Source organism: Sorex fumeus, unplaced genomic scaffold, assembly GCF_029834395.1.
Source record: "Sorex fumeus unplaced genomic scaffold, SorFum_2.1 ptg000131l, whole genome shotgun sequence".
Taxonomy (NCBI): domain Eukaryota; kingdom Metazoa; phylum Chordata; class Mammalia; order Eulipotyphla; family Soricidae; genus Sorex; species Sorex fumeus.
This window is the reverse complement of record NW_026606188.1, coordinates 23,667,997-23,684,191: the sequence shown is the minus strand read 5'-3', so window position 1 is coordinate 23,684,191 and position 16,195 is coordinate 23,667,997. Positions and strand designations below refer to the sequence as shown.

The following is a 16,195-nucleotide window of genomic DNA, read 5'->3' as shown; positions in this document are numbered from 1 at the left end:
AGGGCGTTGGTCTTGCACGCGGCCGACCTGGGTTCGATTCCCAGCATCCCATATGGTCCCCTGTGCATCACCAGGTGTGACCCAAAAAGCAAAAATAATAATAACTTCAGGGCCAGAGTGATAGTACAGTGGGTAGTTTGCACGCAGCCTACCTGAATTCGATCCCCAGTATCCCCTATGGTCCCTGGAGCAACGCCAGGGGTAATTCTTGACTGCAGAGCCAGAAATAACCTCTGAGCATCACTGGGTATGACCCAAAAAGCCAGTTAATCAATCAATCAACAAAATAGCTTCAGTTATAACCTGCGAACCATGATAATTGTTATGAAATTCTTTGAGAATTTGATGTTGGGTACTGTGCCACAAATACATGCAAATTCATGAACATTATCATTTATTGCATTTTATATCTAATACCTAAATTTGCAGACCCTGATTTCAAAAATTTTAAAAATAAGACATTCCATTGTAGAATTACCTGCATAACAGTTTAGAGTATATAATTTGTTTGCCTTTATTTTATGGGACTGTCTTTACCTCTTTTTCTCTTCCCTCATATTTCCTAAAGTACTTGGGGCTGGATTGGAGGAGGGGCGGCGGAACAGGCTAGGAGGATGGCTTAAAGGGCTGGCATATTTCTTTTCATGGCAGAGCCCTAGATTAAAGCCCAAAATGTTCCCAAGCACTGCTGATAGTGGCCCCAAATGCAAAACAGATTCAACAAAGAAATTTCCGACTGCAGGGACCACGTACAGTCCCTTGTACATGCAGACACTGCCTTACACAGAGTCAACCCACATTTGATTCCAGCATCCTGCATAGTCCCCTCATCCCCTCCAGGATTGATCCCAGAGCACAGTCCCAGAAGTAAGCCCTGAGCACTGCTGGGTGTGGTTCAGAAATCAAAAATACTCAGGTTTGGGTTTGGGGCAATACCTCAAGTAGTAGAGCACGTGCCTAGCATGTTCAAGGCCCTGAGTTTGGTCCTTGCAACTAGTTGCTCTCCACTACTAGCAACTGCTGGCACCTAGCATTGCTGTGGGTATGGCCGGTACTCTACCACTGGACCCTAGAACTGAACCATTAAACTCTTAATGTTAGGTTGAGCATCACCAGACCCCTGTGGAAAAATAAACTAAAACTTACAAAACTTATACTGTACAGAACATCTTAATATGTTAACATTTTTTGTCTTATTCAGATGTCCGGCTACTACTTAATAATGACAATCTCCTCAGAGAAGGGGCAGCACAGTAAGTATCTTTCTAAAGTCACTTACATGTTGTTCTAACTGAAAAGCTATGTTAATAGTAAGTTAGTACACTGAAACTAAGTTTAAATATAGATAAAATGGGACTAGAGCAATAGTATAGCAGGTAGGGCATTTGCCTTGCATGCAGCCGACCCAGGTTCGATCCCTGGCATCCAATATGGTCCCCCAAGCACTGCCAGGAATAATTTCCGACTGCAGAGCCAGGAATATCCCCTGAACATCACCAAGTGGGACCAGAAAAAACAAAAATAAATAAAAGATAATCAAAATGAAGCAATTAGGAGGCAAAGAGATAGTATAATGCATAAAACTTTTTTCTTGCAAATGGTTAACTTGGGTTTTATGCCCTAAACACAGCCAGGTGTGGCCCCCAAAAAAAACAATAAAATGGTTGTATGAGTTTTAGTGCTTTTCATAGAGAAAATATATACCTGCAAAGGTTATTTACTCCCTTTAAGGTTATCATATATAATGATATTTTTGCCAGATGTTTTAGTTTTTATTTTTTTCCCTTTCATTTTTTGGGCCATACCCACTGGTGCTTAGGGTTTATTTCTGGGTCTGCACTCAAGAATCACTCCTGGTGGAGCTTGGGGGATCATATGTGGTGTGGAAATTAAACTCAGGTCAGCTGTGTGCAATGTAAATGCCCTGCTTACCCACTGTACTTTTTCTCCCCTGATATTTTTCTTTTAAGGCAGAATTTGATACTGATTTTTAGGTTTTCTTTTATAGTTCTTTTCATTTATGTTGAGTTTTTTTAAACTAGTTATAGAGAGGCCAGAGCAATAATACAGTGGGTAGTGCGATGCACACAGCCAACCTGGATTGGATTCCCCGGCATCCCACACGGTCCCCTTAGCACCACCCTCTCCAATCCCATTTAGTGAAAGAAGTCACATGAGTTCTGTCAATAAATCCTGAATGCTTCTAGTAATAAGGAACTCGCCACTTCACAATATAAAGTTTTTCAGTTTGTTCATTTTACCATTCTTAGTTTTTGGATTTTCACTCCTAGCTCTATGCTCAGGGATCACTCCTGGCAGTGTTTGTGGATCTGGGTATCAAACCCATGTAAGCAAGACCCTTGTTCCCTGTGCTGTCTTCTCTAATCCCCCATTCTTGGTTCTGTCCTTGACAACTAACCCAAATAAATGAACTATGTACTTTTCTTGATAAGGTATTGCTAAAAGGGGGTCAAGAATATAATTTGGGGGGCTGGAGAGATAGCACAGCAGGTAGGGTGTTTGCCTTGCATGCGACCGACCCGGGTTCAATTCCCAGCATCCCATATGGTCCCCTGAGCACTGCCAGGAGTAACCCCTGTGCATGGCCGGGTGTGACCCCCCACCAAAAAAAAATAGAATGTAATTTGGTCCTAAGGGTTATTGCATTCTACACCTATTGTCCCATTTTCAATTATGATTGATACTAGAATTTGGTATGTATTTTAGATGCTTCAGTTGCTTTAATGGCATTGACATTAAAGCATTCTATTCTATTTGTAAATATTCTAATTCATTTAGACTCCAGATTCTTTTTTTTTTTTTAAGGCTTCAGATTCTTGATAAACTTTCTTGCTAACGAAGGATTGTCTTAAGGCCAGATAATGAATTTAGTTTTGTTTCTATAAGGAAGTTATTCAGTTCTTTAGAGTAAATATTTCAGTATTCACTCTTCTCATTACTGTTGGCATTTCTATAAAATGAAGAAACCTGAATGGCTTGGCACTTAACCATTTTTCTTTTTTCATCTATGTTTTTGATTACCAAAGAGAAATAGGGAATTATCTTTTGAATAGAGAATGATTTGATGAGACATGTTTTAAGTCACTGCCTGCTTTGCCAGGGTTCAGTGAGAAAGTTAGACGGCTTGGGCTGGAGCAATAGTATTGTGGTAGAGCATTTGCCTTGTGCATGGCCAATTCGAGTTCAGTCCCCAGCATCCTATATGGTTCCCTGAGCACCACCAGGAATAATTCCTGAGTTTCGTTTGGCCAGGAGTAAGCCCTGGGCATCGAAGGTGTGGCCCAAAAATAAACAACAAAACTAGAAAGTAAGATAGCTGTTAGAGTGTTTCCAGAATAAGTGTGATGTGAACCAGAGAGGTTGTAGTGGGAAGGTGTCAGATTCAGGATATGCACTCAAGGTTCAAACCTATGATATTCACTGATATTCAAACCTATGATATTCACTGTGAGAGACTGGAGAGGAAGTACAGGGGTTAAGCCTCTGACTCTTGTTCAGTTCCCTGGCATCAGAGGGACCCTTCAGTACAGCTGGGAGCAACTCCCAAACTAAATCATGTAGTGTGACCCTAAAACTAAAAAAATAAAAATAAAAATTCAAGTTTTTTAAAAGTGTGAGAGAATGAATTATTCATAATAATCCTGGGGTTTTGACCTGAGCAGTAGAATGAAGATAACATTTACTTGAGATTAAATTAAATGTAAATTTTTTTGGAAAGTAGAAAAGTTTATTGGAAAATAGAAGAGAAAGGAAAAAGAATTCCCCATCTGGGGAGGAGTTTAGTATAGGACTAAGTTTAAATGTAATTTTCTTTTTTTTTTTTTTATGTAGGAGTACTGCTTTTTATTCAGCCACTGATTAGCTGATTGAATTGGGCATGAACTCCACCTTTTTTTTAATAATTAATGTATTTTTTCCTTCTTATATTTATTTATTAAATCACTGTAGGAAAAGTTACAAAGCTTTCAGGTTTAAGTCTCGGTCATACAATGATCAGACACCTTTCCCTTCACCGGTACTCATTTTTCACCACCAAGAACCCCAATATACCCCCCTCACACCCCTCTCAATGCCTGCGAGGCAGATGATTTCCACTTAATTCTTCTCTACATTGATTACATTCATTATTTCAACAAAAGATGCACCATTATTGTTTAGAATTTCCCCCCCAACAATCAGAATTGCTGAAAAGGCATGGTGAAATACTTTGTTTTCTATAGCTAGTTATGAGAATCATATAATGATTTTGGATTTCTGCAAAGAGCCAGATAATTACGAGATTGTTTTCTGTGCATCTGGTGTTATGACTGTGCCGGAGAGCCACTCGTGGGGGGAACTCATGACCTCGATAGGGCGTGAAGGATGAGCCCGTACCACCCCACTTCCCATGAGACTGCAGTTGCCCCGTCACCACCAGCTCATACCTGGCTTTCCTATAAGCTCTGAGGCAGCGGCCACCTTGCTGCTGGGGGGGAACAGACGGAAGGGAGCAACACCCTTTCCCTCCCGGGGAAACATGGCACTGTAGTTGAACACCTGGTCCAATTCACTTTTCTGCCACAAGCTGCCGGGCTCTGGATTAAGTCCTTTTGCCTCTGGAGCCATGGCCGTGTCGGAGAGCTTGTGGGGGGCAACTCGTGACCTCGGTAGGGCATGAAGGACGAACCAGTACTACCCCTTTCCCATGAGACTGCAGTTGCCCTGTCACCGCGGGCTCAAACCTGCCTTTCCAATAAGCTCTGAGTTGGCGGCCACCTTGTATGCAGTCCAGATGCATTTCTGCCAAAAGCCACTAGGTTTTGAGATTTGTTTCTGAGTCTCTGGGATCATGGCCGTTAATCAGCTTGATCAGGAGCCAGAGAGGCCATTTGTAGGTGGCGACTTGGGGTCTCGTTGGGATGGGGAGGAAAGGGCCGGTTCCACCCCCATCTGGTGAGGCTCTGCGTGTCTCGTCACTGCAGGCCCAAACCTGACTGTCCAGTGGCCTCGAGGATGGCAGTCACCGGGCCGCAAGGGGGAACAGGCCAAGGCACAAAACCTATTTCCACTTGGAGTGGCCCAGTGCCAGTAACCTACTGCAGGAACAGGACGGATTTCTGCCAAAAGCCTTTGGGTTCCGAGATTTGTTTCTGAGTCTCTGGGATCATGACCATTAAGCAGTTCAATCAGAAACCAGAGAGGTCATGCCTCCAATTATATAGCTGAGCCCGAGGTTGTGTGTGGGTGTGTCTTCCACATACCTAACTTTTGGCCCTTTACTTTCTTGGTAAACATTGCCCCAAGTTTTGGGGGTCTGGCCAAAGGCACAGCAGCAATTTTGGGGTATCTGAAAGTCTTGACAGTGCCATCAGACTGCTGATGCACTCTCCTCACAGGTTGACCTGCTGGTGGCACCATACCCCCTAAATGTAAATTTTTTAATGTTAACAAATTTTGGTATTCATCTTTGTAATCACTATGGTGTTAGATGCTATCTTAAAACTGATTAATTTGGGGTGAGGGTGGGGGTGGCTTGAAGGGGTGGGAGGGAAACTAGGGACCCTGGTGCTGGGAAATTACGCTGGTGGAGGGATGGGTGAACATTGTATGACTGAAACACAATTGTTAACAATTTTGTAATGTTCTATCTCACAGTGATTTTTAAAATATATATATATATGATTAATTTGGGACTGGAGTGATAGTACAGTGGATAGGGCACTAGTCTTAGACCGACCAGCCTGGGTTCTTTCCCCACTATCCTTATATGTTTCCCCAAGCCTTGCCAGGAATGATCCCTGAACACAGAGCTCAGCTAGCTGCCCCAGCTGCCCCTAAGCATCACCGTGTGGCACAAAAACACAGTGCTAAATTTACTTCCTATACCTTAAGCTTTAGGAAAACGTTGTTCATTATCCATGGACATTCAGTTACTGGCTCTTTTAAAGAGCCAGTATGTTTGAAACTCATTGTTAACTGGAGAATATTGTTTGTTTTTGTTTGTGGGGGGGAATTGTTTTGTTCTGTTTTGTTTTGGGTCACACCTGGCTATGTTCAGGGATTACTCCTGGCTCTGCACTCAGGGATTACTCCTGTTAGACTCTGGGTGCCAGAAATCAAACCCAGGTCAGCCACACCTGGAAAATGCCCTACACGTTCTACTATAGCTCCAGCCCTGAAGGAAGTACTTTTTTGTTTTGGGTTTTGGGGGCCACACCCGTCAGTGCTCATGGGTTATTCTTGGCTCTGTGCCCAGGAATTACTCCTGGCAGTGCTTGGGGGACCATATGGGATGCCAGAAATAGAACCCGGGACAGCTGTATGCATGGCAAGAGCCTTACCCTCGTACTCTCTCTCCAACCCCAGGATGTAGTTTTAGAAGGAACTTCTTTATTAAAAATCAACACGGAGCCAGAGCAGTAGTACAGTGGGTAAGGCGCTTGCCTTGCCTGCAGCAATCCTGCCTTACCAGGTTCAATCCTGGCATTCTGTTTAGTGCCCTGAGTACCACTGGGATAATTCCTGAGTGAAGAGCCAAGAGTAATCCACTGGGCCAGTTGTGGCCCAAAAACAAGACAAATGACCACAATAACAGAAAATTAGAGAATTATAAACATTCAGAGAACTTTAAATATTTATTGTTTCAGTTCTTGCTTAGTTTCCTTTGAGAACTCTAGGACAAGTTTAATGCTCTGCTTAAAAATGGTGGTCTTGGGCTGGAGAGGTAGCACAGCTGGTAGGGCGTTTGCCTTGCAAGCGGCCAACCCAGGTTCAAATCCCAGCATCCCATATGGTCCCTTGAGCACCACCAGGAGTAATTCCTGAGTGCAGAGCCAGGAGTAAACTCCTGTGTATGCTGTTGTGACCCAAAAGGGGGGGGGGGGGGAAATGGTGGTCTTGGGGGCGCAAAGATAAGTACAGCGGGTAAGACTCTAGTCTTCAGTACCACTGGAATTGATCCCTAAGCATAGATCCAGTATTCTCCCTGAGTACAGCCAGTAGTCTGACCCAAAAACCCTTGCAGGGGTTGAGGGGGGTTCTTGAGCCTAACATAGTGTATGTTAGGACTGTTATTGGGGCAGAAGTTATAGTCTAGCAGGTAGGGCGCTTACTTTGCACATGACATAGAACCTAGAATAGAACCAAGAGGAAAGCCCTGAGCACTGCCAGGTGTGGCTGCCTCCACCCAAAAATAGAAGATGAAAGAAAATACAGTTTTATAAACTGATTATGGATAAATGGTAGTTTGGTGTTATCCACATATTTTGTTACTCATGTTTTTCCAACCCCATAAGGCCACACCTGGTGGCACTCAGGACCATCCGCAGTAATGATACCTGATGAGCTTCATGCAAGCATCTTAACCATGTACCGTCTCTCCTGCCCCCTTCTGTCTCTTTTTGAAAATTAAATTGTATGCCTTAAACTCTACTCTAATACTTTGGACTTGCTTAGCTAGCTCTCAGCTCATTCTCTCAGCCTTTACTAACATCGGTCACATTTGAATTTGGTGTACCCTAGGACTAAAGGGATAGTCTTTGTGCTGAGTGCCTGCTTTGCATGGGGAAGATCTGGGTTCCATCCCAAGTCTGGGAGGAGCCACCACCACCAGTGAGCCCCCAAGCACCCGCCAAAAAATGGGAGTCTGGATCCTGCCCTATCTCAAAAACCCAGCATAAGAAAAACAACTTTTCCCAGTTTGTCCTTCAGTTGCAGCCTCCTGAACTAAATGGTATTTCTTAAATCACTAAAACTGTAGGCAGTCCACAATAATCAGATTGCTTAAATGCTGAGAATTGTCTAAATGGAAGTGCTGTTGGAGTTTTATATTGGAGGGAAAATTACAAATTATAGTGCACATCAGAAAACTGGAAAAGAGTTTCTTCAGAAAGCTAGAAAGTATTCTGATAACCCTAGTAGTCTGGAGAGAGCACGGCAAAGCACCAGGGACTGTTTTCACACTCTTCCACTATTGTTTGAATGACTTTTATGCTTATTGATATAAAACTATTTTCCTGTGGTTATTTATACATAATTATTTTCTCTCTTTTTTAACTTTTAAAACAACAGTGCATTTGCCCAATATAACATGGATCAGTTCACACCTGTGAAGATAGAAGGATATGAAGATCAGGTAATGATTGTTCTTATTAAATAGGCTATGCCTTCGGCTGGAGCGATAGCACAGTGGGTAGGGTGTTAGCCTTGCACACGGCCAGACCAAATTTGATTCCCAGCATCCCGTATGGTCCCCAAGTACCGCCAGGAATAACTCCTGAGTGCATTTGCCAGGAGTAACCCCTGAGCATCGCTTAGTGTGACCCAAAAAAGAAGAAGAAAAAAAAAGCTATGCCTCAATGGTAATAGAAATCCTGTAAACCAAAGCAGATATCTGAAGATAAGATAACAGATTTATGTTACAGTTTTTGTAAATACTGTATTATTTGGAAGTTTTTCCTCTGACAGTGCTAGGATCTTCTTTGACAGAAAGAGAACTGCCTATTTGTGAATGTAAGACTGGGGAGATTGCGTAAGGGACTGGAGCAATGCATGTGGGGGGCCCCTGTGTTTGATCCCTGGCACATGGTTTCCCTGAGCACTGAGTTGAGACTAACCCCTGCATACAACCAGGTGTGGTTCCAATAAAAAATAAAATAGAATTGGTTCCAGAGAGATAGTACAACACATAAGGCTGTATTTTTTATAGCAAAAATAAAAATAAAATACAATAGTGACTCATAACAAGCAATACAAAATAAATTATTTAGCATCTGCCTGTGGGGCAGGCTTGAGTGATGGTGGGAAAAATAGAAATAATGGTGGTGGAAGTGTATTGGTGGTGGAACTGGTGTTGAAGTATTGAATGTAATCAATTATTGTGAACAACTTTATGAAAATAAAATTGAAAAAAATTGTAAATAAAATTGAAAAAATATAAGAGTAAATATGAAAAGGAGTTTTCAGTTTGGGCTTTTTGTTTGGTTTTTGGACCATACCTGGCTGTGCCTAGGACTTATTCCTGGCTCTGTGCTTATGGATCACTCCTGATGGGACTCAGGGAACCATACGGTGTGACAGGGATTGAACCCAGGTCATCTGCCTTCAAGGCAAGTACCCTACCAGCTATATTATTTCTCCAGGCCTGACAGTTTCTGTCTCCAAATCTTCTTTCTGAAACTCAAATGATATATTTAATATGAAACAGACATCTCTATTCAAATACAGAAAGAACGCAAGTGTTCCCATTTTTTCCATAATTATTAACATCTGACAGGCTTTACAGATTTGTTGTTACAGATTTGTTCCCTTTACAAATTTGGTGGCGTACAAACAACCAACAAGCAAATGCAATTGGTGCAAAATTACAAATTTACAGAATTTATTCTAGGAAAATAAGTGGAGAGCATATATTACTTTCCTCGGGATTTTTTTGTACTACTAAAAGATAGTACAGTAAGTTAAGTGCTTTTCCTGCACTCACATGGCCCTAATTTAATCCCTGGCACCACATATGGTTCCCTGAGCACTGCCTGGATAAACAATGAGCACAGACCAAGAGTAAGCCCTGACACTGCTGGTATCGCCCCCAAAAACAAAACAAAATGCAAACACAAAAAGATTATTTGTGGGAATGGAGTGATAGCACAGCAGGTAGGACATTTGCCTTGCATGCAGCCAACGCGGGTTCAGTTCCCGGCATCCCATATGGTCCCTTGAGCGCCACCAGGAGTAATTCCTGAGTGCAGAGCCAGGAGTAACCCCTGTGCATCGCCGGATGTGACCCAGAAAGCAAACAAAAGAAAAAGATTATTTGATGGAAGCATTATAGTAGTGAAAAAATATTGAAAACTGATATATTGAACTGGGAAGATATTCGTGATATGTTCAGGTAAAATTTAAAGCACCATTATAGAACAAACAAAACATGTTCCAATGTGCTGATACATCCCGTTTTGTGAAATGTGAAATTATAGGAAGTATATATACATCTTAAGATAGACGAATTGTGCAGTGCTTGGGAGCAGAGCCGGTTTCTCCCTGGTGATGCATGGGTGACCATGCAGTGCCAAGGATTGAACCTGAGTCTCTCCCCATGCAGTGCATTGCACACTAACTTTCAAGCCTTCTCCTTGGCTATAATTCTATTTTATTGCGGGGACGGGGGCCATAGGGATTGGGCCGTACCTGGCAGTGCTCAGGGCTTAGTATAGCTCTGCTCTCAGGAATCACACCTGGAATTCATCAGTGGACCATATGTGGTGCCAGGAATTGAACCCAGGTCAAGCTGCATGCAAGGCAAATGCCCTACCTGCTGTACTGTCTCCCCGGCCCCCTCATGTTATTATTTAAGAGGAAATATAAATCACAGATGTGTTAAAATCAGTGTATCATAAATACTTAGATAAATTTATGATATACATAAATTCATAAATACCATTATTTTATGTACCACCAAAAAAAAGAATACTTAAGCTCTAGCACAACAAAACATGTTCCAATGTGCTGATACATCCCATTTTGTGAAATGTGAAATTATAGGAAGTATATATACATCTTAAGATAGACGAAATTGTGTAGAAAGAAATATGAATGAAATATACACCGAACTGTTAGGATTATAGAATGATTGGAATTTGTTTCACTTGTTTTGGTTTATATTTTTGTTTACCTTAATTTTCTCAAAGATTGATTACAAGACAAAAAATACTGGAAATAGTTTGTTGCTTACAGTTGATGCTGTCTAATGATAATAATAATTGTAAGGTATGAGATCTATGTTGATATATAGCTAAGTTGGTCAGGGATATAACTCAATAGAATTCCCTTGCATGTAACTTGTGCTGGGTTTGGTCTCCAGCACGGACTGCATCCAAAATAGGGCCAGAGAGTTAGTACATCAGCTAGTAGTACATCAGTACATTGGACACGGCTAATCTGGATTCAATCCCTGGCACCTCATATGATTCCCTATGTACCACCAGGAGTAATTCTGAGTGCAGAGCCAGGAGTAATACCCTGAATATTACCGGTTATGCCCGACCCTCACTACCCGTCCCATCCCCCCCCCAAAAAAAAATTAGTCAAAAGATATTTTGGGGCTGGAGCAATAGCATAGTGGGTAGGGTGTTTGCCTTGCATGCAGCCGACCCAGGTTCAATTCCCAACATCCCATATGGTCCCCCGAGCACCACCAGCAATAATTCCTGAGTGCAGAATTAGGAATAACCTCTGAGCATTGCTGGGTGTGAACCAAAAAGCAAAAAAAAAAAAAAAAAAGCATTTTTAATCATTGTAATAGTAGTAGCAGAAAGACATTTCCCAAACATTAAAAAAAAAGATTTGAATTATTAATGAGGATGCCAGAACTGTAAATAAAAATTAAGTAAAAGTAATAGTTCACAGAACAAGAAATACACATGGCATTTTTGTTTGTTTGTAGGTCATACCTGGTAGTGCTCAGGGGTTACTCCTGGCTCTGCACTCAGGAATTATTCCTGGTGTTGCCTGGAAGACTATATGGGATGCTGGGGGTCAAACCCGGGTTGGTTGCGTGCAAGGCACATGCCCTATCCTCTGTATACGGTCACTCCAGCCCTCACCCATTGTTTTTGTGGAAGAGGGAATCACTCCTGACTGTGCTCAATTCTGACCATTGAACCTGGGCCACCCATATGCAAAGCATATATCCAATCCTTTGAACTATCTGAGCAGCCCATACTTTTCTTTCATTTGAGTATGTTTTTGGTTTTCTGTTTGGCTCTATCACTCTGACTCAAATATGCACTTTTGTGTTTTTTCACATATTTTATGAATACAAAAGAGGTAACACTCATTAAAAATGACAAAGGAGGCAGAGAGATAGTATAGTGGGCCTTTGTACTCAGCCAACCCGGGTTCCATCCCCTCTAGAAGCACATGGAACCAGGAGTATGCCCTAAGCATTGCTGGGTATATACCTCCACCTTCCCTAAAAAATATAAAAAATAAAAATACTGTACCTGTGGTTTGTTTCAGCTATGTATAAACTATATATATAGGTAGTATAACTGGAACCAAAATTATAGTCTATTGTTAGAATGGGGGAAATGTTGACAGTTTAGTATAATTTTTAGTATAATTCAACTTTATTACATCTGCAAACTGGCGTCTGCCCTTGTATACCACTCTACAGACCAGCAGTTATAACCAAGGCAGTAGGCCAATGGTTTTCAACCTTTTAGCATCTGTACGCCAGTACCAAGACCGGTGATTTAAAGTTGACTTACCCATATTTTATAAGGATAGTTTTGGTTGCAAAGTATGAAAGACAAATTTGAATGCAAATTTAACTGTTTTCTTCAACTTTTTGTTTGCTTTGTAAAATGTTACGACTTTATTTTTGCACTAATACCTGTAATTATTCTTTAAAAGGTTTTAATTACAGAACATGGTGACCTGGGCAATAGCAGATTTTTAGATCCAAGAAACAAGATTTCCTTTAAGTTTGATCACTTACGGAAAGAAGCCAGTGACCCCCAGCCCGAGGACACAGATGGTAGTCTGAAGTCGTGGAGAGAATCCTGTGACAGTGCTTTAAGGGCCTATGTGAAAGATCACTATTCCAACGGCTTCTGTACTGTTAAGTATATGCCTGCTTCTTTATCAGTGTTTTATATCTTTCACTTACCTTGTCTTTGGGGAATTTTGACGGCCAAAAAAGCATTTTGTTCTTAACTACCAACGGTTTTCCCTGCACTTCACTCCCTGAGATGTTTGAAAGAGGTACAGATGGGAAAAAAACTTTTAAATACCAGTGCAGGGGCTGGAGTGATAGCACAGAGGGTAGAGCATTTGCCTTGCACGTGGCCAACCCGGGTTCGATTCCCAGCATCCCATATGGTCCCCCGAGCACCACCAGGAGTAATTCCTGAGTGCATAAGCCAGGAGTAACCCCTGTGCATCACCGGGTGTGACCCAAAAAGCAAAAAATAAATAAATACCAGTGCATAGAACAAAAAAATGTCAATATATGCTAGTCTTTAAGGTTTCCAGCTTAGACATGAGAAAAAATAAAGGGTTAGAAAGATAGTGGTAAGCCACTTGCCTTGCACTTAGCCAAACCAAGTATGTTCCCCAGCACCCCATAAGGTCTCCCAAGCCCCACCAGGAGCAATAAGACCTGAGCTCTGTGGGGTATGGCTCACACACCAAATAGGTCCTGGGAGTTCTTTCTGGTAGGCACTTTTGGGCCCACCCACGACTATGCAAGGGGCTACACAGACTGGGGGTTGGACCCCCATCTCTGACCTGTGGAGCATGTAGTCAGGCCATTCAACCTTGTCCCCTACTGATGGGAACTTATTTTAAGACCCCATCTACATACTATAGCTCTTTTTATTGAATAATCAAATATTTTTTAATGAAACGCATCTTTTAAAAATTGTATTTTGGGAAACAGGGAAAGAGTACAGCAGGTAGGGTGCTCTCCTTGCATGTAACCAACTGGGTTTGATCCCCGCCATCTCCTATAGTCCTCTGAGCACTACCAGGACTAATTTCTAAGTGCAGAGCGAAGAGTGACCCCTGAGCACTGCTGGGTGTGCTCTCAAAACTAAAAATGATACTTAATAAGGGTCACTTCTAGCAGTGCTGGACTCGTGACAGTGCTCAGCCATTATCATGACTACCTGACAGTTTGATGCTCGGATCCAGCACTGCTCTGGGGTTCTAGAGCCATGCTTGGTGGTGCAGACCAGGTGATGTGGCAGTAGGGATTGAACACATTTATTACTGAACTATCTCCTTGCTGCCTAAACAGTTTTTTTAATCAAGGGTGATTTAGGTCAGAGAGATAGTACCAGGTTAAGATGCTTGCCTTGTATGTAGCCCACCCCAGCATCTTTTCTTTTTTTTAATTCTTATTATTGAAACACCAAGAGGTACAGTTGTAGACTTACAAATCTTTGTGCTTGGGTTTCAGTTATACAATGATCGAGTACCCATCCCTCCACTAGTGCCCATTCTCCACCACCACTAATCCCAGTATCCCTCCCACACCCCATCCCCCCATCCCACCCTGCCTCTGTGGCAGGGCACTCCCTTTTGTTCTCTCTCTCCTTTTGGGTGCTATGGTTTGCAAAAGAGGCATTGAGTGGTTGTCATGTTCAGTCTGTAGTCTACTTTCAGCATCTCCTATCCTGGGTGGATCTTCCCAATACCCTTTATTTGGTACTCCCTTCTCTATCTGAACTGCCTTTACCCCTAAAGTGTGCGTCTGGCCTCCGAGCCATGGAGTAAACTTCCTCATATTTATCTTGGCTATTCTTGCCACCCCAGCATTTTATAGGGCTTCTGAGCACCACTGAGCTTGGCTCATAAACAATAACAACAAAAAAGGAAAGCAAAAAGTAATTTGACATTTTTTAATTATTTACTAAAAGTGAAAAATTTGGGTTGGGCCAGTGAGCTAGCCCAGGGGTTAAGTTGCTTCCCTTGCATGTAGCCATCCCTAGTTTGATCCCCCTACTACCAGGAGTAAGATCTAACATGACTGCGTGTGACCCCAAAATTCAATAAATTCTTAAAAATACAGTTCTATCATGATTTCTACTTTAAAATTGTAGTATATTGGGGCTGGAGCGATAGCACAATGGGTAGGACATTTGCCTTGCATGTGGCCGACCCCGGTTTGATTCCTAGCACCCCATATGATCCCCTCGAGAACCGCCAGGAGTAATTACTGAGTGCATAAACCAGGAGTAACCCCTGTGCACCGCTGGGTGTGACCCAAAAAGCAAAAAATAATAATAAAAAATAAAAATTGTAGTGTGTTGGGCTGGAGCAATAGCACAGCGGATAGGGTGTTTGCCTTGCATGCAACCAACCCAGGTTCGATTCCTCCGCCCCTCTCGGAGAGCCCAGCAAGCTACCAAGAGTATTCTGCCCGCACGGCAAAGCCTGGCAAGCTACCCATGATGTATTCGATATGCCAAAAACAGTAAGAACAAGTTTCACAATGGAGACATTACTGGTGCCCACTCAAGAAAATCGATGAACAACGGGAGGGCGGTGATGGTGACATTAGTCTGTTAATTAGAAAAATGTAAAATATTTAATTAAGGGGGGGGGGGACTTACTTTGAAGCCATACTGATTGGTTGAAATCTAGCCCTTCCACTAAATTAGATATGTGATTTGTAATTATTTAATTTTTTTTGGTCATTCTTTTGCCTTAGTTTTTTCATTTGTAAAATGGAAATAGTTCGGAGCTGGAGTGATAGCACAGCTGGTAGGGCGTTTGCCTTGCATGCGGGTCGATCCGGGTTCGATTCCCAGTATCCCATATGGTCCCCCGAGCACGGCCAGGAGTAATTCCTGAGTGCATGAACCAGGAGTAACCCCAGTGCATCGCTGGGTGTGACCCAAAAAGCAAAAAAAAAAATTCTTACAGAATTGATGTGAGGAATGAATGAGTTCATAATGCATATAAGTGCTTGCAATATACCTAGCACAGAGTAGATGATGCACTCTACATGAGTGCTATATATCAATATTTATATTTGATTTCTAGAAGTTGTATTTTGTTTAGGACTTTTGTGTCAGGATCTTCTGTTATGTTTCTTCTTTTTCTGTATCTTTGTAAATGTTGGCACTTCTCATTTTTTGTGTTCTCTTTAAAACTCCGTTTATTCAGAGACTGAAGAGATAGGGCGTAAAGTTGCGAGCCTTATACACGGCCAACCCCGGTTCCATCCCCGGCACCTCATATATTTCCCTGAGCCTCACCAGGAGTGATCTCTGAATGCAAAGCCAGGAATAAGCAAGCCCTGAGTACCGCTGAGGTGGATCCAAAACAAACACTTTGTTTAATTTAGGGAAAGTAGCATGAAATGGAATCAGCAAAGCAGTATGTTCTGTCTTCACCTATTTTCTGAAGGATGTTAGGAAAGAAGTCATAAATAAAAGGTAGCAGTGTTTTTCAACTGATTTAACTGAACAAAGGAACCTAAATGTATAATCATTTGTGAGTTGTAAAACATGACGGTTGGGAGGGTTTAGGCTTTCACATTTCTGTGTATCCCATGTTAAGGATCAGTTTTTCTTACTGCTAGTTTGACGTTTCCAGTCAGATTTCCCAGTATGTTAATGACATCATCGTTCTAGTTATGTGCGTAAATACTTTAGTTCTTTTGACCTTCACTAGCAATATATTGCTA

General features: G+C 42.0%; 1 protein-coding gene across 1 annotated transcript in view; it reads left to right on the top strand.

The window, feature by feature from the left end:
• Positions 1 to 16,195, top strand: part of CAPZA1 (capping actin protein of muscle Z-line subunit alpha 1) — a 43,845-nt gene that overhangs the window by 19,420 nt on the left and 8,230 nt on the right. Inside the window, exons 3-5 of the mRNA XM_056138975.1 lie at positions 1,202 to 1,253; positions 8,071 to 8,134; positions 12,412 to 12,618. Coding sequence (XP_055994950.1) covers positions 1,202 to 1,253; positions 8,071 to 8,134; positions 12,412 to 12,618 — 323 coding nt within the window. The remainder of the gene's footprint in view (positions 1 to 1,201; positions 1,254 to 8,070; positions 8,135 to 12,411; positions 12,619 to 16,195) is intronic.